This window comes from Sapajus apella, unplaced genomic scaffold (assembly GCF_009761245.1).
Source record: "Sapajus apella isolate SASKATOON/1434 unplaced genomic scaffold, GSC_monkey_1.0 scaffold202, whole genome shotgun sequence".
In the NCBI taxonomy this organism is placed as follows: Eukaryota; Metazoa; Chordata; class Mammalia; order Primates; family Cebidae; genus Sapajus; species Sapajus apella.
The window spans coordinates 702-25259 of NW_022437142.1; the positions used below are offsets into that span (position 1 = coordinate 702).

Sequence of the window (24558 nt, forward strand, 5' to 3'; positions counted from 1 at the left end):
AGGAATTTGACAGCAGCCTGGGCAACACAGGGGTGACCCCCACCTCTATAAAATTTTTTTTTAAAATTAGCCAAATGTGATGTCACATGCCTGTATTCCCAGCTACTTGGGAGACTGAGGCAGGAGGATCAACTTGAGCTTAGGAGATTGAGGCTGCAGTGAGCTGTGGTCACATCACTGCACTCCAGCCTGAGCAACAGAGTGAGACCCTCTGAAAAAAATCTCAACGAAAAAGTACATGGCTCATAGTAAACACTCAAATGTTAACTGTTATGTATATATGTTTATATATGCATTTGATAATGTATAGAAAATATTAGCATTGACCCAGAAGAAAATGGAAGAGGGCAGGACTAGACTGTACTCAGAAGCAAGCAGCTTAAAAAGTGTCACTCATTATTTAAAAATATAAATTCAAACTGTAATTTACTGTTTTCTTCTCGGCATGGTTTTGCAAATGTATCAGTGATTAAAGAATTGCACTAATATGAGATGATGGGATAATCCTTGGCCAGTGGGTTCTTTGGAAGGAGACCTGATTTTCATGTTAGACAGGTATGTACATGAAAACCCACTCACGACACTGACAAACTACAAAAGAATCTGGAAGGAGATTGTAAGGGAGATTTGCGTTTCTAGGGCCAAAGCACCAAACGTATTTCTGTTAGATATTTTAAGTGACTCTTTTTTTCCCCTTGCGAGAGAGATGTCATATAATAAATTCTGGTTTCCCCTGCAGAAAGCCCTGGAGATCTGACTAGAAGCCCTGAGATGGATAAACTCAAGTCAGTAGCAAAGTGCTATGCTTATATAGAAACATCCTCCAACTCTGCCGACATTGACAAGATGACAAACGGAGAAACCTCTTCCTACTGGCAGTCAGATGGCAGTGCCTGTTCACACTGGATTCGGTGGGTGGCGTATCATACTTTTTAATTTTTTTTAATTTTGGGATGTTTTCTTCTTAACTGCTTTCATTTTTTAAGTGGCTATCTGTGAAGGTGCTTAAAGAATCAAGCAAAAGGAGTCATGTGAAATCATGTAACCTGGCTTATATATTCATAAATAGAAAATTTCCCTGATATTTTTAAGGAGGAAATAACATTTGATTAATTTCAGATTAGTACTGATTTTATATCTTTTTTCACTAGTTTCTCATCACAAAGGACAAGCGCTTATATGTGATTGTATGTTGAAATATCCTTTCTCCTTTTTTTTTTTTTTTTTTTAAAGACAGGATGTCTTTTTGTCACCCAGGCAGGAGTGCAGTGGTGCAGTCATAGCTCACTGTAACCTCGGACTCCTGGGTTCAAGCAGTCTTCCTGCCTCAGTTTCAATAGCTGGGAGTTAGGCATGTACCTCCATGCCTCACTAGTTTCTTTGCACTTTTTTGTAGAAACGGGGTCTCACAGGCCGGGCGCGGTGGCTCATGCCTGTAATCTCAGCACTCTGGGAGGCCAAGGTGGGTGGATCACCTGAGGTCAGGAGTTTGAGACCAGCCTGGCCAACATGGTGAAACACCGTATACATTTAAAAAAAAAAAAAAAAAAAAAGAAAAGGAAAAGAAACGGGGCCTCACCATGTTGCCCAGGCTGGGCTCAGACTCCTGGCCTTAATCCTTGTACTTTGATCTCCAAAGTATTGGAATTACAGGTGCGAGTCCCTGCACCCGGTCCATTTCTATACTTTTTTTTTTTTTTTTTGAAATGGAGTCTTGCTCTGATGCCCAGGCTGGAATGCAGTGCGCAGTCTGTGCTCACGGCAACTTCTGCCTCTCAGGTTCAAGCGTTCTCCTGCCTCAGCCTTCCAATTAGCCGGGATTACAGGTGCCCACCACTACACCCAGCTAATTTTTCTATTTTTAGTAGAGGCAGCGTTTCACCATGTTGGCCAGGCTGGTCTCGAACTCCAGACTTTAGGTGATCTGCCCGCCTTAGCCTTCCAAAGTCCTGGGATTACAGGCGTGAGCCACAGCATCCAGCCCGTTTCTATACATTTTTGAAATTCACTGTATGCAAGTAAGTTGGTCACTTTAGAAGAAGGAATGGTATGCTCAGGAATCCTAGAGTGGAACTGATGATAATAAACTGTGGTATTTCTGGAAGTTCGGAAGCTGCTATTGAAATTTTCACCTGTCCCCTCAGAAAACAGGCTAATTCCAGTTGGTAGAAATAAGTGCCAGAAGTAATTATATTGTTTTTTCCTAGAGGGCACATTTGACCTTTAGACATTTAATTTACAGATGAGGAACTATACTCAATTCTTTGTACATGGTTTAAAATTTGCTTTTTGCCAGGTAAACGGATTTTGTTAGAATGTTCATATTGTTCTTTCCTCTCTGTACAAATAGCTTAAAAGGAATCATAAGATTAATCTTGAACCGAAACGTCTTTTAGAGATGTGCAAAGGTCATAAGGACTTTGAAACTCCTAGCCAGCATTTCAAGTTAGTTGTTGTTGGGAGAGTTAGCCTTTGGGTGTATCACATGTAGGATCTTTGAGATGGGACTTTTGGATCCTGTCAGTTCTTGATTCATATAAACATTTCTGGTTTCTGCTCTCTGTGTTTTCTAGTTTAAAAATGAAGCCAGATGTTGTGCTTAGGCACCTGTCCATTGCAGTGGCTGCCTCTGACCAGAGCTACATGCCACAGCAGGTGACGGTGGCTGTGGGGAGGAGTGCCAGCGATCTTCAGGAAGTCCGAGACGTGCACATCCCCAGCAATGTCACCGGCTATGTGACACTGCTGGAAAATGCCAACATCAGTCAGCTCTGTAAGTTCAACAGAACTGAGGGGATGGGAAGAGGCAAGGAAGTAATATTTTCTAGCAGAAGGCCCTTTGAAGTGGAGAGGCTGTTAGTTTTTGAGATTTGATTTGCTTCTTAGGACCTACACTAAAGTGGTTATTATTTCATCCATTAAGTGTTGTAGAAATTTACAGATTAGCAGCTGGGCATGCTGGCTCACGCCTATAATCCCAGCACTTCGGGAAGCCAAGGCAGGCGGATCACTTCAGGTCAGGATTTCGAAACCAGCCTGGCCAACATGGTGAAACCACGTCTCTACTAAAAGTACAAGAATTAGCCAGGCGTGGCAGTGCATACCTGTAATCCCAGCCACTTGGCGGGGCTGAGGCAGAAGAATCACTTGAACCTGCGAGGCTGCGGCTGCAGTGAGCCAAGATTGCGCCACTGCACTCCATCCTGCATGACAGCAAGGCTCTACCTCAAAAAAAAAAAAAAAAGAAAAGAAAGATTATAGAAGAGCAGTGAAACAGCTTTTTTCATTAAATTATTTTATTCCGATTTTTTAAAATTAAAGGTCCAAAATGATCCTCTTTGACTCAATATTCCCATTTTCTTATCAGAAAATTAGAAAAATATAAACAAAAATACTCAACTTCTACTACCCAGGGAGTGTTACTGTGACTGCCTTGCTGTGGATCCTTGCAGACCTTTTCTTGTGTTTGTGTATTTGTGTAAGTGTGTGCATGGTTTACATGCACACACACGCACAGGCATATTTACACAGCTTTTTTCCTAAAAAAGAGTTTTATGTATCTGTTTTTGTATACATATATTTGTTTATGTATACATATCTTTTTACAAAAATGTTGATAGTCTGTGCATGGTCTTCTGTAATTTTTTAGAATGTGTTATATTCATGAGCACCCTTATTTAGTGTTGTAAAAATATGCCATAATTGGCTGGGCGCACTTACACCTGTAATCCCAGGACTTTGGGAGGTCGAGGAGGGCGGATTGCCTGAGCTCAGGAGTTTCCGAACAACCTGGGCAACGTGGTGAAACCTCATCTCTCCTAAAGTATGAAAAATTAGCCAGGTATGGCGGCGTGCACCTATAGTCCCAGCTACTCAGGAAGCTGAGGCAAGAGAATTGCTTGAACATGGGAGGCGGAGGTTGCAGTGAGCCAACATCATGCCACTATACTCCAGCCTGGGTGACAGAGTGAGAGCAAGCCTTTGTCTAAAAAAAAACAAAAAAAAAACTGCTGTAATTGGCCAGGTGTAGTGGCTCACACTTGTAATCTTAATCTAAAAAAAAAAAAAAAAAAGCCATAATTTGAACCCACCCCTTATTCGTGGACATTTAGGTTGTTTCCAATTTTATGCCATTATAACCTTGCTTTACACATAGCATTTTGGAAATAATCACAAGTCTGTGATTTCTTTCCAGACTTATTTCATTTAGGGAACCGGAATGCTTCATGTTTTATCTCATTTCTTCTAATGCTTTCCTGGGCCAAAAGAAGTATCTTTGCTCAAAGGAACTGAGGCCTAGGGAGATAGAGTCTTTGTGTCTCACCCCTAGGCAAATAAGTAGTTAGGTTTGCGGATTAGATGCTTCCTGTCTTATATTGTGATCTTTTCTCTAAGTTGTGTCCTTTTTAACTTCTTACCTTCTCTCCTCCAACCCAAATAAGAAATTGTGACATCTCTTAAAACTGAGTCATGTCTGTATCATCTATTTGGATTTGATTATTAAAAATAAATTCTCACAGTTGCTTATAAGCCAGCTACTGTTCTATAACTTAATCCAAATTTCAGAGCCCTAGGAAGAATTCTAGAAATGTTCTTACCATGTATTCAGTCAGGCTTGTTTTAAAGTGTTCTTTGTGTAATTTTCAAGACTCCTAAGTTCCTGAGAAGTTTTGTTGTAAAGACTTAAGCCACCCTTAATTTTTCACATTATTCTTATGATTTCTTAGATTTGCCAGTGCTCTTTGCCAAATTTGTTATATACTAGTTCCATTGCACGTGCTATTTATTTCTGTCATCAAAATACATCTTCAGCATTTTCTTTTCAAAATGTCTGTTACTATTTTGCTATTAGTTGGGAGCCTAGCATTTGCCTAACTAAAGAAGTTAATCCAATACTGAATTTTTTGTTTGTACTCAACAGATGTCCAGATTAACATAAAGCGTTGTCTTAGCGATGGCTGCGACACTAGAATTCATGGTCTCAGGGCTGTTGGCTTTCAGAGAGTTAAGAAGTCTGGGGTCTCAGTCTCAGATGCTTCTGCAATATGGTATTGGTCTCTGCTGACATCTCTGGTGACGGCTTCTATGGAGACAAATCCCGCCTTTGTCCAGACAGTGCTGCACAATACTCAGTAAGTCATTCTCTCTGTTTTCCAGCCCTTCAACATGGCATGCTGTCATTCTCCCCTCATTCTGTAGGGATTATCACTGAGCAGCCTTCCATCATTGACCATTGTGGCTCAGTCAGCTCGGCCTCAGGTGCACTAGTGTTTCCTGTTCGTGCCTCTCGGCTCTGCACTGCTTCTCTCTTTGATTGACATTCTCACTTTACAGACTGAAAAAGTGTCCCTTCCACCTTCCTGCTCCTCCTCATACAGTTCTATAGTGTTCTTCTTCAGCTGTCTAAGTGGACCAGTCTTGTGAGAAGGTCATTTATGCTGTCCCTCTTCCTTGTCCATTGGGAAATAATTACTCATGTTTATATAGGATTCGATGTTGGATAAAACGCTTTCAGATGCTGTCTATTATTTTACCTACTGACACTGAAATGTACCTGTGAAAATTACCATTTTATAGATGCAGATGTTGTGACCTTTCCTAAAGTCACATGACCAGGCAATAATGGATGAGTTTGAATCTTGGTCTTTGGATATCCAAGTTGAGGGCTCTCTCTGCGAATGAGTGAAATCTTTTCAGGGGTACTAAAATAATTTATTTTGAAATGTAGAATCCTTTTGAAATTTTTCTCTTATAAAATGATCTAGAGGCCAGGCATGGTGGCTCATACCTGTAATCTCAGTACTATGGGAAGCCGAGGCAGGTAGATCACTTGAGGCTAGGAGTTCAAGACCAGCCTGGCCAACATGGTGAAAACCCATCTCTGTTAAAAAATACAAAAATTAGCGGGACATGGTGGCGCGCATCTGTAATCCCAGCTACTTGAGAGGCTGAGGCATGATGAGAATCACTTGAAGCCAAGAGGTGGAGGTTGCAGTAAGCCGAGATCGCACCATTGCACTCCAGCCTGGGTGACAGAAGAAGACTCTGTCTCAAAAAAAAAAAAAAAAAAATTAGGGCAAAAAGACCAAGTACGAACGTCTAAGACAAATACAACCAGGTACAGCAGCACTGAAATACTAGTATTGTGCAGATTCAGTAACTGATAATAGGCACCTGTAGTGCAGGCTGTGAGAGTGTCAGCCAAAAAGAGATCGCTAGTGTTTTGCTCTCTAGACATCTTTTGAGATTTGTTAGCACTGTTGAGTAAAACTGTTTAGCAAATAACATTGCTGCAATGCTAGTTCTGAAGGGTAATAGTTGCCCATACCTCATTCTCTCTTCCTCTTTTAACATGGATAATTTCTCTAAATTATTTCATACTTAGGGAAACATTGCAAGTATACATTTAATGAAGAATTTTTATTTCTTCCTCAGTCATTTGAGAGTAATTTGCCAACCTGCGCCCCGTGTCCCTGCATGCTTTAGTGTGTTTTATCTATAAACAAGAACGTTCACTGACAACCATCGAAATCAGGAAATTAACCTTGGTGTGGGTTGCTACCGTCTTCAGACTCCCTTTAAGTTTTGCAGGTTGCCCCAGTCACACCCCTTACAGCAAAAGGATCTGATGAAATACTCTGCATTTCACCGTCATATCTCTTTAGTGTCCTTCATTCTGGAACAATTCCTTAGTATTTCCTTGACTTTCATGACCCTGATACTTTTCAAAATGACAGATCAGTTATTTTGAAGAGTGTCCTTCAGTTCTGGTTTATGTGATGTTTCATTGTGATCAGATTTAGGTTTCGTATGTATCTCTAGCAGGAATATCCAAGACATGATGCTTTGCTTTCATTGCATCCCATCGGGTGGCACACAGCTTCAGACAGTCCGAATTCTAGTGCAGTCATGTCAACCTTGATCACTTGATTAACATGGTTTTTGCCAGGCTTTTCCATTGTAAAATAATTATTTTCACTTCGTAATTAATAAATGCATTGAAGGAGGTACTTTGAGACTATGTAAATATCTCATTCCTCATCAAAGCTTTGTATTAGTGGATTCCTATTTTATACGTAGATTATAATCAGCCCCAGTTTTGGTGCTTATATTATCCTGGAGTCGGCTGGTGGCAAACCCTTCAGTCTGGCTTGTGTGTCCTTTTGACATGTCTCATTCTTGGAATACTTCCATATGTTCTGACACAGGATATTCCAGGCTTATCTTGAATGTTCCCTGCATTAGTCCTGGAATCAGCCATTTTTCTGAATCAGGGGCTCTTTAGGTGGAGACCCACCTGCCTCGACCAATCAAAGTGCTGGGATTATAGGCTTGAGCCACCGCGCTCAGCCTATTTGTGTATTTGTGAGTCCCTTCTCTGATTTCAAGAAACTTGCTTCCCATCATACTTGATATATTTCCATACATAGGCAGTCCACCTCTATGCAACCAGTGTCCCATTGCCCCTGCCCTTGCGTGGACACCCTCCCTGTCCCATTCCTGCTCCAGCATCTTTTGCAGGGCTGCTGCTGTGGCCACCCTTGCACAGATGCCTTTCTTATCTTCCCTGAGTACTGTACCCTGTGCAAGGCCACCCTTCTTGCCCCACTTGGTGCCTGCATTGCATACCAGGCTGTACCTTTGTGAAGATACCTTTCTTACCCGTCTCAGCCTCTGAAACCTCACTGTAGGTCACCACGACTCCTCCCCTTTCTCCCCAACACATACAAATCCCCGTGTTGCACAGCCCCATCTTATGGACTGGATTTTCAGGAAAAGGAAGAGGTTTCTACATTATTTTTTGGTACATGTGCCAAGTGGTTAAAGAATGGACTTTTTTTTTTTTTTTTTTTGAGACAAGAGCCTCACTCTGTCACCCAGACTGGAGTGCAGTGGAGTGATCTTGCTTGACTGCAACCTCTGCCTCCTGGGTTCAAGGGATTCTTCTGCCTCAGCCTCCCAAGTAGCTGGGACTACAGGTGCACGCCACCACACTGGCTAATTTTTGTATTTTTAGTAGAGATGGGGTTTTACCATGTCGGCTGGGCTGGTCTCAAACTCCTGACCTTGTGATCTGCCCACCTCGGCCCCCCAAAGTGCTGAGATTACAGGTGTGAACCACCACGCCCAGCTGGAAGAATGGACATATTTTAAAGTTTATGACCCTGATCAGTTTTACTAGTTTATCTGCAATGATATTTTCATGCACTCCTGCCTTTTTAAGATCAGTGATCTAAATCTATTTTAAAATTAAAGATTTATTGGAAAAAATATCAATGAGGAAAAATAGGTAAGGAAAGAATATTTTGGGACAGAAGTGTTTGCCTGTGTCAGGGGAAATAAATTCAGGAAATGATTGCATGCTACTTGTGTGCATTAGACCTCACTGATCAGCTGCATCTACATGTAGCTGCCACGTTTGTGCAACCCAAAAATGACTCATTGTGTAGACAGGAACAGAAACTAGGGCAGAGTGCGAGCTGACACTGTGTTAGTTTTGCTGTATTGTCTCTATTTTAAAATGTAGAAATGAAATTGTTTCAGGGTTTTTCATTACCATTATCATGAAGCATCTGTCAGTTGCAGAATTTTGAGTTATTTTGATACATTCACAGAATACCTTAAAATTTTCATGGCACACTCACTTACCTAGCACAGTTGCTGGCACACCGTAGGACTCAGAAATCATGTGTTGCATAAATTTTTGATGACTGCTAATCTAGCGGAGATAAAGCTATTGGGGGATTCAGAAAGATAAACGGTGAAGCAAAGACAAGAAAAGAGAAACCATTGAAACAGACGTTAAGGCAGAAAGGCCAAGAAACATGCAGGAGTGGAGATGGTGGCATGCTGATCTGTTCAGGAGAAAACAAAATTCATGATCACCTTTAGATACCGTAGATCCCATAGGTCTTAAGATTGCAGGTAGAAAATTTTCTTTTCTTTTTTTTCCCTATTGCTGCTAAACAAATTATAAAATAAATTTTCTACTGATCCACAAGTTGCTCTGCCTCTTGGGTCAGTTTTTTTTAACAATACTTAACGTGAAAGCTGGATTCCAGAGAGTCGAATGAGCTTTATTCAACAGAGGGAAGCAGAACTTCCAAAAAGAAAGAAAAACAGAAAGGTAAAGAGAGAGAGAGAAAGAGAAAGACAAAACCCTATTAGACTACTTAGTACTGTGACTCTGGGTAAAAAGGCTACTTTAGGCTGGGTGCGGTGGCTTATGCCTGTAATCCCACCACTTTGGGAGGCTGAGGCGGGTGGATCACCAGGTCAGGAGTTTAAGACCAGCCTGGCCGAGATAGTGAAACCCTATCTCTACTAAAAATACAAAATAATTAGCTGGGCATGGTGACGAGCGCCTATAATCCCAGCTGCTTGGGAGGCTGAGGCAGGAGAATTGCTTGAACCCAGGAGGCGGAGTTTGCAGTGAGCCAAGGTTGCACCATTACACTTCAGCCTGGGCAACAAGAGCAAGATGCCGTCTCAAATAAAAAAGGAGGCCTAGTTAATATTGTGTGCCAGCTCCTCTTTGGGAACACTGGCTGTTTATCAGGGATTAGTCAAAACAAGCTTGTCACTGCTTATTTTCTGCCTATTATTCTGGTTTTGTCTGATTTTACATTTTGCTCTTCTAGGAAGGCACTGCAGCACATGCCTCCACTTTCTCTCTCACCAGGATCTACAGATTTCTCAACTTTCCTGTCACCCAATGTGCTGGAAGAAGTGGACAGTTTCCTCATAAGGATTACTAGGTAAAATCAAGGTTGATGAAGGTAAACTCTGTGAGGAATGGAGGGCATATATGCTTGTTAAGTCTTTAAAAAATAATGTTGGCCGGGCGCGGTGGCTCAAGCCTGTAATCCCAGCACTTTGGGAGGCCGAGGCGGGTGGATCACGAGGTCAAGAGATCGAGACCATCCTGGTCAAAATGGTGAAACCCTGTCTCTACTAAAAATACAAAACATTAGCTGGGCATGGTGGCGCGTGCCTGTAATCTCAGCTACTCAGGAGGTTGAGGCAGGAGAATTGCCTGAACCCAGGAGGCGAAGGTTGCGGTGAGCCGAGATCACGCCATTGCACTCCAGCCTGGGTAACAAGAGCGAAACTCCGTCTCAAAAAAAAAAAAGCACCTGGCTCCTTGCTCACCGCAGCCGCCTCAGCCAGGCGCCTCCTTCCCCGCTGCGGACTCCGGCAGCTTTATCACCAGAGTCCCTGACTCGCCTTCTTTTTAATCCCTTGCATTGGATCACCGGCGTGCCCCGTCATGTCAGACGCAGCCGTAGACATCAGCTCCAAAATCACCACCAAGGACTTGAAGGAGAAGAAGGAAGTTGTGGAAGAGGTGGAAAATGGAAGAGATGCCCCTGCTAACGGGAATGCTAATGAGGAAAATGGGGAGCAGGAGGCTGACAATGAGGTAGATGAAGAAGAAGGTGGGGAGGAAGAGGAGGAGGAAGAAAGTGATGGTGAGGAGGAGGATGGAGATGAAGATCGGAGGCTGAGTCTGCTACGGGCGAGTGGGCAGCTGCAGATGCTGAGGATGACTATGTGGATACCAAGAAGCAGAAGACTGACGAGGATGACTAGACAGCAAAAAAGGAAAACTTAAACTAAAAAAAAAAAAAAAAAAGCTGCCGTGACCTCCTCACCCCGACTTCCCATCTCAGAATCTAAACATGGTTGCCTTCAAGTAGAGAGGCCCGCCCACCACGGGCAGCGCCACCCGCAGATGACCCACCGCGCTCTCCACTACCCAGCCCAAACCGTGAGAATTTGCAGCAGGGGAGGAAGAAAGCACCAAAACTTCCAAGGCCCTGCTTTTTTTCTTAAAAGTACTTGAAAACGGAAATTTGTTTGTATTTTTTATTTACATTTTACATTTTTGTACATATTGTTAGGGTCAACCATTTTTCATGATCTCAAATGACCAAAGCAGCTTTCGGAGCGTTCTGTGTCCTACTTCTGACTTTACTTGTGGTATGACTATTTCATTATAACCCCAAAGGAGAAAAAAACCTTGTAAAGAAAAGCGAAAATGACAACTTTCAGAAAAACAATCGTATTCTGAGCATTCCAGTACCTTTTTTGTGTATGTACTTAGCTGTACTGTAGTTGGTTTGGATGAGATGGTTGAAAAGGCCAAAGATGAAAAGGTTTCCTTTTTTCCTTTTTTGTCTATGAAGTTGCTGTTTATTTTTTTTGGCCTGTTTGATGTGTATGTGAAACAATATTGTCCAAAAATAAACAGGAATTTCATTTTGCTGAATTTTTCTACCAACAACAACAAATATATATAATATATATATATGTAAAAGATTAACATATATATATGTATATTATGTGTATATATACATAATATACATATATATATGTTAATCTTTTAAAGATTGCCACTAAAAATGGTTGCTTTTTAGCAGCTAAAGAGAAAGTGACATAATGGTTCGGTCATCCAAAGTCTGTTATTTAGCAACATGACCTGACCTGAAGAATTGGGGCCTGGGGCGGTGTTGCAGGGCCCAGGGGGAGTAGTCCTGTGATTCTGACAGGACGGATGTCTCAAAGTTCAAGTGGCATAGTCTCCCAGTTCACTGCTGTGTCTAGCCTGTGGTCCTCACTCAGAACCTGCTGACCTTCACACACAGGTCCAGGGAGCCTGGTTACCTATAGAACTGGGAAAGGGTGCCTGGATAGCTTGCTAGTAGGGACCAGTTTGTGTGGGGACACTTCTACCTCAGTGAGCCCTGAGGACATTACTGCATTAGATGACAAACCAGTCCCTGAGCCATCTAGACAATTTTTAACGTTTCAGTGTAATGTGTTGAAATGAAAGGCATGTAAGTGTGATTCAGAGTAGATCTAAAATACATTTTTGGTGCTTCAAGCATAAACCCTCAGCTCTCTAGCCAAACCAACTCGTTACCCACGGCTTCTTAACAGCAGAGGCTTATTACAGTAGCTCATTTATTTTGGCTTATTAGTATTATGTAATATTTAAAGATTAAAAGTTATAGAAGTAAGGCATTCACTCCCTGGTTCTCTGGATTGATTTAGTCTTTCCTTAGGTTATCTTAAGGATTTTGAAAAATATTTCTGATAAACCTGTAGAAGGCATATGGCAGGTTAATGTTACTTGTGGTGATCACTTTTTACATGGGGTTTGAGCGACCTGGATTTTTTCATGTTAAGTGAAATGTTGTTGCTCTTTCTTTACAGCTGCTGTTCTACCCCAGAGGTAGAACTGACTCTTCTGGCTTTTGCACTCGCAAGAGGAAGTGTTGCCAAAGTGATGAGCTCTCTGTGCACCATCACTGACCATCTGGACACACAGTACGATGCCTCATCCCTCCTCTTGTCCATGGCGTCAGTCAGACAGAACCTGCTCCTCAAATACGGTAAATATGGTAAAACATGGGGGTGACAGAAGTGCCAACAGTGGACACACCGTAAAGCTGTTCTTCACCATGTGACCTCCTGGTACCTTCTCATCTCTCTGGGTTGTTGTAGTTGTACCATGATTCCTGGATGAATGTATCCTCTGAGTATTGGACCTTACTAGGATTGGCAGGGAGAAGGGGGATTTTGGTTCATTTATGTTATGACAGTATCACCAGAAGAGGGCGCTTGAGTGTCCACAGGGCTGTACTCCACCGTCTGCTTGCAAAATTATTCAGATCTGGTGGCCATTTGAACACAGCCATCTTTGGTGAAGTACCAAAGTATCTCATGATGTAGGCCAGCAGGGTGGGAGTAGTTCTTATCTGTCAGAGGGAGGAAGTGGCAACGGTATGGTGCAAAGGGATCTTTGTCTTAGATGCATCCCTCTGCCTTCCCATCATAGCTGCTCTGAAGGATTTGCACACGTGTCTGCCACTGCTTTCCCCTCCTGGGCCTAGCAGTAATTCATATGAGCACATTTCTACTAAGCCAGAATGGGGCCTTGTAATCCTTCTCAACACAGGAGCCCGTAAAGTTACTCCCAGAGGACTGTAGTACAACACCTCCTCCTGCGAGCACAACCTTCTTGGACTCCACAATGTATGGTATTAGGTCTCATCTTTGCACAATATTACTGTGATATTTCTGCCTTTTTTTTTTTTTTTTTTTTGAGAGAGTCGTGCACTGTTGCACAGACCGGAGTGCAGTGGCATGATCACGGCTCACTGTAGCCTTGACTTCCCAGGTTCCAGCGATTCTCCTGCATCACTGTCCCAAGTACTTGGACTACAGGTGCATGCCACCATAACTGGTTAATTTTTAACATTCTTTTGTAGAGATGGGGTCTCACTATGTTGCCCAGGCTGGTCTTGAACTCCTAGGCTGAAGCAATCCTCCCACCTTGGCCTCTTAAAATGCTGGGACTACAGGTGTGAGCCACCACACCTGGCCTCTGCCATGACGTTTGTACCATTGTCTTAATATGAATGACTTAATGACTTATGTTTTTATTTTTGTTTGTTTGAGACAGGGTCCCACTCTGTCACCCAGGTTGGAGTGCAGTGGCATAATTTCAGCCCACTGCAACCTCCACCTTCCAGGTTCAAGTGATCCTCTCGCCTCAGCCTCCTGAGTAGCTGGGACTATAGGCATGTGCCACCATGCCTAGCTAATTCAAAAAAAAATTTTGTGGAAATGAGCTCTCCATGTGTTGGCTAGGGTGGTCTCAAACTCCTGGACTCAAGCAGTTCTCCCACCTCAGCCTCCCAAAATGCTGGGATTATAGGCATGAGCCACAATGCCCAGCCTATTTAATTTTTTTTTCTTTTGCCTCTTGAAATTTTAAAGTTAGACAATTAATGTCCTGTAAATCTAGTTTCTCCCCTAAATTTTGAAAGGTCTATTTTTGGGTGGTGGCGGCTGACGCTGGTGAACAGTCCAGAGTAGGCATGGCTGGATGGGAGGTATAGCAGGTAGTGTTTGGAAGCTGAATGGAATTCAGATGAATGGTTATTCAGGCAAGGAGCAGTGGATAGGAAGGTATGCCTAGGGGTCATGTTCTAGTTCTAGGTCATATCAGAGGTGAACGGGTATTCATTATATTACTAAAACAAAAGGAAAACATTTCAGATCATCATAGCAAAAGATGATTTATATATATATATAAATATAGGTATTCTTTTTTTGCCAAAGCCAAGTGTTCTGAAAAAGTTTTTTCTCATTCTTGAAATGAAATTTTGCTTGAAGAGATTATTTAAATAAACAAGATCTAAATATATATATATATATATATTTAAATGCAGTTGCAATAAAGTTAATTATTGACTGCAAAACAGTATTTTAGGAATCACCCCCTGCCCCAATGTGTTTAATCTGTGTTATCAACCTGTATCTTGTGATGTCCTTTTTCCAGAACAATGGCTGTTTTAGAAAGCTGTCTTTGGAATCACTCAGGGACACAAGCTGTACTTTGTCTCTTTCAGGAAAGCACAGAGGGAGGGTGCCAGCCTTTGTCTAGTGTGACTGCTCTGTTTCAGCTTTTACACAGGGAGATTTTTAGTTAGCAGTCCTGGTAGCCACAGGACTATTTCCACAGATAGGCCTGCTAGTTTTCAGTTCTTCACGTGTTCACTTAAGGCTCGCTCTTTCTTTTCTTTGGTCAGGTAAACCTCTCCAGTTGACTCTTCAGGCATGTGATGTCAAAGGAAAAGAAGAGAAGTCTGGACCTGAAAACCTCCTTGTTGAACCGTGGACTAGGGATGGTGAGTGGGGGGTCTGTTTCGAGTGAGCTCAGTAGACAGTAGTCAGCTGTGTGAAAGCACACTGGGCTTTGAAATGTTGGAGGTGTACAGTCTTCAACTTTAGGTTGTTTTTCCGTTGGCCGTGGTTCTGGAACAGCTTGTGTGGTTTAGTTGTAATCTGCCTAGGTGTCAATGACCTATAACAACTTAGAAGTATTTGAGACGCTGAAGTTTTGAAAAGCAAGGATTCTTTCTCTTGGAATATAAAAAGTTACCGTTGTTTTTTTAATCGTTTTTTTCAGTTCCAGTTGTCTTTCCATTGTTTTATCTTCAGGTAGTGGGAAACTCAGCGGATCAGTTGCACTCTACTACTGAAAACATCCTTTAAGAGGGGTGTCTCCAGGCCGGGCGCGGTGGCTCATGCCTCTCATCCCAGCACTTAGGAGTTTAAGACCAGCCTGGTCAACATGGTGAAACCCCATCTCCAATAAAAAACTACAAAAGTTAGCTGGTAGTGGTGGCAGGGCACCTGTAATCCCAGCTGCTTGAGAGGCTGAGGCATGAGAATAGCTTGAACCCAGGAGGTGGAGGTTGCAGTGAGCCGAGATTGCACCCCTGCCCTCCAGCCTGGGTGACAGAGTGAGACTCTTGTTTCAAAAAAACAAAACAAAGAAGCGTATTACCAGATACAGCTGATCTGTATTTGAGTGTCTGGAGGAAGGCTAATGTCCACATAATAATTGCTGATGTGCTTTTCAACTTTGCTGGAGGCTCTGTTATCTTGGGGGTGTCTGTGAGTCTCTTTCTCATCCATCTTGTTGGCCTCATTACTGTCCTGCTGTGTCCCTTTTCTTCTCACTGGTTTGCTTTGAATCTTGCTGATTCGCTAGAGAAGGTAGAATGTTCAGCAATGATCAGACATTGAAGGGACCGGCCTTGCTGCTTTGTGACTGGTTCTCTTCAGCTTTCCTTCCAGCACCGGGTCCTCACATACTCTGAGTGGTTGCCTCTTCTCTGTCCTGTTTCCTGTATCCATTCTCAGCACTCGTGGAGTCCAGACCCTGGGAGAATACGCTTTTCCCAACTGCACCTCCTCTCCTCCGTGCTCCTCTGCAGCCGTAGGTGCTTAAACAGGATTGTTTCCCTACGGTCTTCCCTGAGCAGCTCAGCCTCTGCAGAAACGTTTTCTTCACTGGGCCCGTCTCCAGCCACACTGAAGGCCATGGCTGGCTGTGATGCACCTGCCATCCAAAGTGGGTGGGGCTGGGAGGAGGTAGTGTTAGCGCCCAGGCTGGAGTGTAGTGGTGTGATGATAGCCCCCTGCAACCCTCACCTCTCAGGCTCAAGTGATTCTCCCATCTCGGCATCCCAAGTAGCTAGGATTGCAGGTGTGCACTACCATGCCCGGCTGATTTTTTTTTTTTTTTTTCTGAGACGGAGTCTAACTCTGCCGCCCAGGCTGGCCAGAGTGCGATGGTGCGATCTTGGCTCACTGCAACCTCCGCCTCCCGGGTTCAAGCGATTCTCCTGCCTCATCCTCCCGAGTAGCTGGGATTACAGGTGTGTGCCACCACACCCAGCGAATTTTGTGTTTTTAGTAGAGATCTCTACTAAAAGCAGGTGGCACACACCTGTTTTCTCTAACCATATTAGCCAGGTTGGTCTTTACTCCTGACCTCAAGTGATCCACCGGCCTCTGCTTCCCAAAGTGCTGAAATTACAGGCGTGAGCCACCACACCCGGCTTGATTTTTGTTGTTGTTGTTGTTGTTAGAAATGGGGTCTCACCATGCTGCTCAGGCTAGTTTTGAACTCCCAGGCTCAAGTGATCCACCGGCCTCAGCCTCCCAAAGTGCTAGGATTACAGGCATGAGCCACCGTGCCTGGCCCAGACTATTTAGCTCATTAATTTTTGTTTTGTTTGTTCCCTCATTAGAGGGAACCAATAAGATGCTACAAACCGTTATAAGGAGAATTCATAAAATATATATAGACTACTAGGGATGCTAAAATGAATCTACAAATAGATATGATATTGGTCAGTATCCATAGGAAACGATCAGCAACATTTCCACAGAACACAGTGTTTATTTCTGTGGACAAGAATCATGTGCATCACTACCAGTATTCTACAACTTACAGAACTGTGCAATAGCTTAGAGACCACAAAAGGTAGAGATGACCTAAAGAGTGTGACTGGGCAGGACACCCAGTGATCCTTTTCTTTTGCACATTTCAAAGCCTTTCATACACTTTCCTGACAAAGTGTCGTAGAAGCTAACTAATCCCTTTCTTAGGCTGTAAGCCATTAGGCTTCATCAGCCCAGTCAGCTGTCAGCCATGGTTGTAGGTGTGGCTCAGGAAGATGATTGCCCAGTCTTTTGTCTCTTTGGCTTGTTTTATAAACATTTATTTTCTTATTGTTACCTGAGAGCAGGGCTACCTGTGAGGTGCAGGAGATTGTGCCCTGAGGAAGTAATACCTGGTCAGTTTCTGCTTACCTAACCGTTTATCATTGGGGTTGCCTCTGTCCAAAGAGGAAATTTTTCTCTAATTTTCATGAAGATATCAGATAGACTGATTACCCCCCTGCCTCAAAGGATATGGTATGTTTCTGTTGATCTTAGTTCTTAGGGCTATAAAAATCAGTTAGTTACCTAACTAGAGTTTTTCCTTTTTTCAGGTTTTCTTACAGAGACTGGAAAAACCAGAGCAAGCACTATTTTTTCTACAGGAACTGAATCTGCCTTCCAAGTTACACAGATAAGAATTATGGTAATTCTCGTGCCACCTTCTTTAAGCAACGTTCCTTCTTTTGTATTGTTTTTAATTTTTTTGTTTCATTTTTTGTTTTGTTTTTAATTTTTGTGGGTATTAGTAGGTGCATATATTTGTGGGGTGCGTGAGATGTTTTGATACAGGCATGTAATGTGAAATAATCGTGGAGAATGGGGATGAGCTACCCATTCCCTCAGCCATTTAGTCTGTGTTATAAACAATCCAGCTACACTCTTTTAGTTATTTTTACTTGTACAATTAAGTTATTATTGAATGTTACCTTTTTAAATAGTAGTGTTACATTTCAGAAGGCCATTTCATTGGTGTTTGCCTTTTTTTTAATTTTTTAATTTTTTAATTTTTATTTTTTGTTTTCAAAGATGAGGTTTCACCATGTTGGCCAGGCTGGTCTCAAACTCCTGACCTCAAGTGATCCACCCACCTCAGCCTCCCAAAGTGCTGGGATTACAGGCGTGAACCACCACGCCCGGCGCCTTTTTTTTTTTTTAAGTCAAGTCAGATCTGTAGCTGCCCATGTCATTGGTTTCTCATTGAACATTTAATGATTCTCAACTCTTTGTCAAGCCTGTAGCAGAGGGCAGGGACACAAAGATGGATAGCTGGTAAACCTTTGAAATGGTGAGAATATGAGGATTGAGAAAGTTAAGGAGCCTTTCTTGGGAAACAGCTTTTTCATTTTTTCATGGCTTAATATATGGAGTATTACTCATTGGTCTGGTTTTGGTTTTGCTTTAACCTGTTTGAATTTAACCATGCTGGAAACAAAACAGCCCCAGAGCTTTTATAACCGTTTGATAGACTTCATCCTAATCTCTGTTTCCAGGTTCGACGTGGTGGCATTGGTGCCCAGTGTGGGTTGGTATTTGCCTATAACTCATCTTCTGATAAATTTTATGCAGAAGAACACTTCAAAAGGTTTGCAAAATATGACAAATGGAAGCTTCAGGAGCTTAGGCAGTTCGTAAAAAGCAGGTAAGAAGCAGAACAGAAATATTTGTAGTTAATCAGAAAGTATTCATGCTCTTATTGGTGAACTGTGCTTTCTTGTCTTCATAGAAAAAGTGCCACTGATCCATCTCAGTGGCTGTGAGCATTCATTGCTTTCTAGCAGCATATATGAAGATGTGTATGTTAATTTGTTCATAGCCTGTTACTCAGTCCCTTTTGTGACCAGGGGCACACATCTTCACAGTGGCTGGGTAATGATCCATGCTTGAATTGTAGACAGCCTGCGGTCTCTGCGGTCTTCAGCCATTGCCCCAGCTCCCCTTCTCCATTCCTGCTTTTAACAAAAATATTCATTAAGTACCTACTGTATGCCAGGCCTGATGCTAGATGCTGAAGATACCGTAATGAGGAAATTGGCACAGTTCTTGCTTTATATAGCTTACTGTTGAGCTCAGAAGACAGATAGGAAAACTTACAGTATCAACAATGTTATGAATGCTCTGTAAGGTAGAAAGGGCAGAGCAGCTCCCCTGATCAGAGACAGCTTTCTGGAGCAAGTGGTGTTATGCTGTTTATGAAGGATGAGTTGGAGTTGATCGGCCACTGGAAGAGGCAGGATAATGTTCTACGCAGAGAGGGCAGCTTCATGGGCCCAGAGGTGAAGCATGGCACATTCAAGGAACTGGCAGGTCCCGCGTTGCTGAGAATACCTGGACGTGGAGGGTGGTGAGGGATGCAGCTGGAAAGCTGGGAAGGGTCTCTGTTTCAGGGTTTAGACTTTATCCTTAAAGCATCGTGTGAGGGATGTGCTGAGGCATTTCCAGAAAAGCAAGGAGCTCAAATGTGTGCTGTAGAAGCACGTTCAGGATCACATAGCGTGTAGTATGGACTGCAGGACAGCAAGTCTGGAGGCAGCTGGGCTGGGAGGAGGTTGTCACTCACCGCCTAGGAAGCCAGAGGTGTGGGTGGCCTCTGCTACAGCAGCAGCAGCAACGGAGAGATGCGGACCAGGAGACCACTAGAAGGGAAAAGCAGCAGGACCTGGTGACTGACTGAATGTAGAGCAGGAGAGGGAAAAAAGCGTCATCGGCAGTGAGTCCTGGCTTTTGGCTTTAGCAGGTGGGGAAATTGGTAGTTCCTTTCTTATGATGGGGAAAAACATGACTGTGGGGAAGATGATGAGCTCAGATTTCGTTCTGATGAATTTGAAGTTCTGAGAAACGTTTGAGGTTGAGTAGCCAACTGGATAAACAGGTCAGGATCCTGGAAGAGAAGTTTGTGCTGATAAGAGACATTTCAACGATAATTTGAAATGTAGAAAATAGGCCAAGGGCAGTGGCTCATGCATGTAATCCCAGCATTTTGGTAGGCCAGGGGGTCGAGACTAGCCTGGGCAACATAGTGAGACCCCTGTCTCTAAAAAATATAAAAATTAGCTGGGCGTAGTAGCACGTGCTTGTAATCCCAGCTACTGGGAAGGCTGAGGTGGGAGGATCCCTTGAGCCCTGGAGATTGAGGCTGCAATGAGCTATCTTCATGCCACTGCACTCCTGCCTGGTGACAGAGTGAGATCCTGTCTCAAAAATAAATAAATTAATTAATTAATTAAAATGTAGAAATAGAAGAGGTTATTCTGCAAGAGTATGTGAATGGAAAGAGAAGAGAACTTAGGTCAACATGAGACACACCAGGCTTTAAGGGGCAATAAGGAAAACGCAGCCAGAGAAGCAGCAGGAAAGCCAGGGCCTCATGAAGGAAAGCTGTGTCCTCATGAAGCCAAGGGGAAATAGTGTTTGAGGAGGAGGGAATGGGCAGTGCTGTCAGATGTGACCCAGAAGTCAGAAGATAAAGTCTAAAAGTGGATCTGTCGGATGTGGCCACATGAGTCACTGGTGCCCCTCTTGGAGAAGGTTTTCTCCCTTATTGCTACTAGTGAGTTAAAACTCGAGCTTAGGCAAGAAAAAAAATAAAGAAACAACAACAAAAAACTCAAGGAGCTGACGCTCTGAACATGCCCGTTATTAACACTATGTTATGTCAGGGATAATGGATTGCTGGTGTTAACAGAAGCCTTTTAATGGCATCTGTTGCTGTACTGCTTGAGCTTCAGTGTGCATGCACATCAGCTAGGGAATTTGTGAAAATGCAGATTCTGATTCAGGGGTTCTGAGTGGGGCCTGAGGCCTTGATTTCTAACAGGCTCTCTGGTGATGCTAATGCTACCTGTCTGTGAACCACACTTGAAATCGTGAGGATCTAGGAATAATTCACTCTTTTTGCCGTAATTCCTTTAGCAGCATTCCTGACAAAGGTTTGATGAGCCTCTCTGCAATACTCTTGGTTGAAAAACTCACCGAATATCAGACACTTCAGTCATCCAAATTTGTTCAGTTGAAATGCACATTTTTTTTGGCTGGGTGTGGTGGCTCACGTCTGTAATACAAGCACTTTGGAGGCCAAGGCGGGCAGATCACCTGAGGTCGGGAGTTTAAGACCGGCGTGACCAACATGGTGAAACCCTGTCTTAAAAAAAAAAAAAAAACGCACATTTTTAATTTTTTTTTTTTTTTTTTCTTCTTTTTTTTTTTAGAGATGGGGTTTCACCATGATGGCCAGGCTGGTCTTGAATCCCTGACCTCAGGTGATCCACCCACCTCGGCCTCCCAAAGTGCTAGGATTACAGGCGTGAGCCACCGCGCCCAGCCTCCAAGATGTTCTTGACCACTCCCAAAGAGTAGATTAAAAAATCTTCAAGCTTATGCTATTGATGAAACTTATTGACATGGTTTTGGGTTAAGAGAATACCATTTCCCATTAGGGTTAACTATATCATGAAAGGTTTATGCCAAGAAAGACTTACATGAAGAAGGGACATTTTGCCAGGCTGGATGGCTCACACCTGTAATCTCAGCACTTTGGGAGGCCAGTGCGGGCGGATCACTTGAGGTCAGGAGTTCGAAACCAGCCTCGCCAATATGGTGAAACCCTCTCTCTACTAAAAATACAAACAAATTAGCCCGGCGTGGTAGCAGGCGCCTGTAACCCCAGCTATTTGGGAGGCTGAGGCAGGAGAATTGCTTGAACTCTGAAGGTGGAGACTGCGGTGAGCTGAGATTGCGCCACTGCACTCTAGCCTGGGTGACAGAGCAAGACTCCATCTCAAAAAAAAAAAAAAGGGACATTTGTCTTCTCTGTGACAGAACTTACCCTGGATTGTTTTCCTGCCATACTTTCCCCTTTTTGGTGGTCTCACCAATACAGAATCCTGACGTGTTGCCAGCCTGGTGGCTGCATCACAGACCGAATAGTGTACAGTTTTAGGAATGCTATTTGCAAAACTGCTCTTTTTCTCCTTATTTATTTGTATATTTATTTATTTTTACTTTTTTTTTTTTTTTTTTTTTTTTTGAGATGTAGTCTCGCTTTGTCACCCAGGCCGGAGTGCAATGGCACAATCTTGGCTCACTGCAACTTCTGCCTCCTGGGTTCAAGTGATTTCCCCACCTCGGCCTCCCGAGTAGCTGGGATTACAGGTGTGCACCACCATGCCCAGCTAACGTTTTGTATATTTAGTAGAAATGAGGTTTACCATGTTAGCCAGGCTGGTCTCAAACTCGTGACCTCAAGTGATCCACCCTCCTCAACCTCCCAAAGTGCTGGGATTACAGGCATGAGCCATCGTGCCTGGCGCTTCTTATTTATTTAATTCCTGAGGGAGTAGCATGTAATTATCCGGCTTCTAAAAAGAAGTGGCATACAGTGATATTTCTTCAGCCTCAAGGCTGTACTGTTTTTCTGAAAGGACTTCTTAAGAAACAGACACAAATACTGAGGCCTGTGAAGGCTGAGGTTTTTGTTTTTTGGAGCTCCAGGATCTGAAAGCCCTCACACTTTTACCCATCAGCTACGGCAAGTGACCCAAACCTCAGGCTGTTCATAAACATGTTAGCCAGAGCTAGGGAAAGAAAAACAAGCCTGCCTCTTTTCTGATACCTTCCAGAAGCACATGCCAGCTGTTGCATTGTACCTTACTCCTGAACATCTCATCCAAGATGCCCGAGTTCCTGTCTTGTTCTTCAGATGAGCCAGTTGTCGAGAGAAGCAGACTTTCTCCTTAGTTCCCAGATTTGGGAACTAAGGTTTGGGGTTGATGTAGTTCCCAGTTCATGGAGAAGGAGACTGAGCAATGGAAAGGAAATATTAAATCGTTTCATGTGTTCACAGGGTACCAGGTGCCACACCCAGCTCTCGACTATTAATTGACTATTAATTGACAGACTACAGATACAAGTTACATGCCACTTAGATAATACTGTATTTGTTAGACCCTTGAGAAGTTTTGAAATGAGAAAATGTTTTGTGAATACTCTTGTCTTTACAGGATTGGTTGCTCATCTGATGACCTTGGAGAGGATGATCCTATTGGCTGGTTTGAACTGGAGGAAGAATGGGACGAAGCAGATGTCAAGCTGCAACAGTGCAGAGTTGCTAAAGTAAGCATTAGTGAGTTGTTTGCCCACCCCCCTCCTTGTGTTCTGTGTTTATTGAGCGGTGAACGCTGGAACCCCAGAGGCACATCGACCTTCAGGGAGTTCACACCCTGTAGGAGATGGACGTGTAAGACAGTGTGATATGAGCTATGAAAAAGGGAGACACAGAGGGCTGTTGGCACCCAGGGGAAAAAGATTTAACTCGAAAGCCTCTCAGGAAAGGTGGTGTGATGCCAAATGCTGGAGATCAACTGAGTCATCATCTAGCCAGGCTACAGTGTGTGGAGGAGGGCCTCTCGGGCCGAGGGAATAGTGAGAACATAGACATAAACTTGAGAGAGAGATGTTTCCATAGAAAGGACCAGCCATTATTTGACTACTGATTTTTTTCCTAAACCTTGGATGTCAATCTCAGGCTCACATAGGAGAATTAGGAACTCTCTTAAGGGCATGTAATAGTAGGTGCTCGGTAAATATTTATGCAGTTGGGTAGTGTGTTCTGAAAGGCCCTTCAAAGAACTTTTACTGTAAGAAGCAGGTAGTTTGCATGGAAGTCGGGTTTGGAAAATGGGCTTAGATTTGAGTAGACAGGACTGTTTTCCTGGGTTTCTAGCATGGGGGTTCATGTATCATTTGGGGGCTTTGAGGTGTAGGCCATTGTCTGTTTTCGTCATGTATCTGATTTTTTTTTTTTCAAAATGATTGCCACAGAGCAAACATACTTTTATTCATGCTCTCTTTTCCTGTTTTTGCCTCAAAGAGGGAGTTATGATGCTATTTCCCCTACTGTGATCTTGACCCAAACCCAACTTGATTCAGCATTCGTATTGTATTCTTTTCTGTTCCTGCAAATGCTGGACTTAAAGTTTGTGCCCCTAGTTCTGAGCATAGTGTTCCCTCATAAATTAGGAAAGTCATAGGAAGACCTTCCCTCTTTTATCAGTATTCATGGAGTCTGAGTTCTTCTCTTGAAGTCTGTCTTGTCTTTTCCAGTATTTGATGGTGAAGTTCCTCTGTACCCGTCAGGAGTCAGCAGAGCGCCTGGGAGTGCAAGGCTTGAGCATCAGTGGGTACCTCCGGCCTGCAAGAGCAGAAGCAGAACAGAGCGTCACCTGTGCACACTGCAGAAAGGACACAGAGGAGAGTGTGTGTGGGGCCACGCTGCTCCTCAAGACCCTTCAGTTTATCCAGCAGCTCGCCCATGACCTGGTAGGGCTCCCTCAGTTGTTAGACTGCATTCCTTTAGGAAAAACGAGTGACGGTATTAAGAGACATAAACACCCGCTGATAAAACCTGCCCCTGCCAGAGCCAGTCGGACAGGCATTGTGCTGCTGCCCAGACATTCAGAAGCTGAGGGAAGCGAGATGTTGGGGATCCTTGGCATCGGTCAGTGAGGGACTGAGTGGCTTGTGGCCGTTGCTGTGACTGCTCCCGGAGTAGACCTGTAGACACAGCCTCAAGATCCCTGGCTGTCGATGCCACAGGGAAACAAACAAACACGTTCATGGGATTTGCATTTTCTTTAAGTCCTAGAAGAATTACGGCTGAAATCTAGGTGAATTCTCATTATTTACTGAAAATACTAAAGTAATGTCAGGATTTGAAATCAAAAGTGATTTTTTGATTTCTGACTTTTTTGA

At 43.3% G+C, this 24558-nt stretch overlaps 1 protein-coding gene and 1 pseudogene across 4 annotated transcripts in view; both read left to right on the forward strand.

Moving 5' to 3' along the window:
* Window positions 1-229: 229 nt before the first annotated feature.
* ZZEF1 (zinc finger ZZ-type and EF-hand domain containing 1) overlaps window positions 230-24558 on the forward strand; it is a 104542-nt gene continuing 80213 nt past the window's right edge. For 2 of the 3 annotated variants that reach the window (XM_032270031.1, XM_032270032.1), the window contains exons 1-10: window positions 230-911; window positions 2574-2773; window positions 4922-5132; window positions 9642-9758; window positions 12220-12398; window positions 14604-14702; window positions 17364-17455; window positions 18303-18451; window positions 22809-22920; window positions 23911-24126. In XM_032270031.1, coding sequence (XP_032125922.1) covers window positions 772-911; window positions 2574-2773; window positions 4922-5132; window positions 9642-9758; window positions 12220-12398; window positions 14604-14702; window positions 17364-17455; window positions 18303-18451; window positions 22809-22920; window positions 23911-24126 — 1515 coding nt within the window. In that variant the 5' untranslated portion in view covers window positions 230-771. The remainder of the gene's footprint in view (window positions 912-2573; window positions 2774-4921; window positions 5133-9641; window positions 9759-12219; window positions 12399-14603; window positions 14703-17363; window positions 17456-18302; window positions 18452-22808; window positions 22921-23910; window positions 24127-24558) is intronic. The other variant, XM_032270030.1, reaches the window with a different exon arrangement.
* Window positions 10142-11152, forward strand: LOC116543979 (annotated as a pseudogene). The gene has a single exon (XR_004265773.1). The product of XR_004265773.1 is annotated as a prothymosin alpha-like (transcript).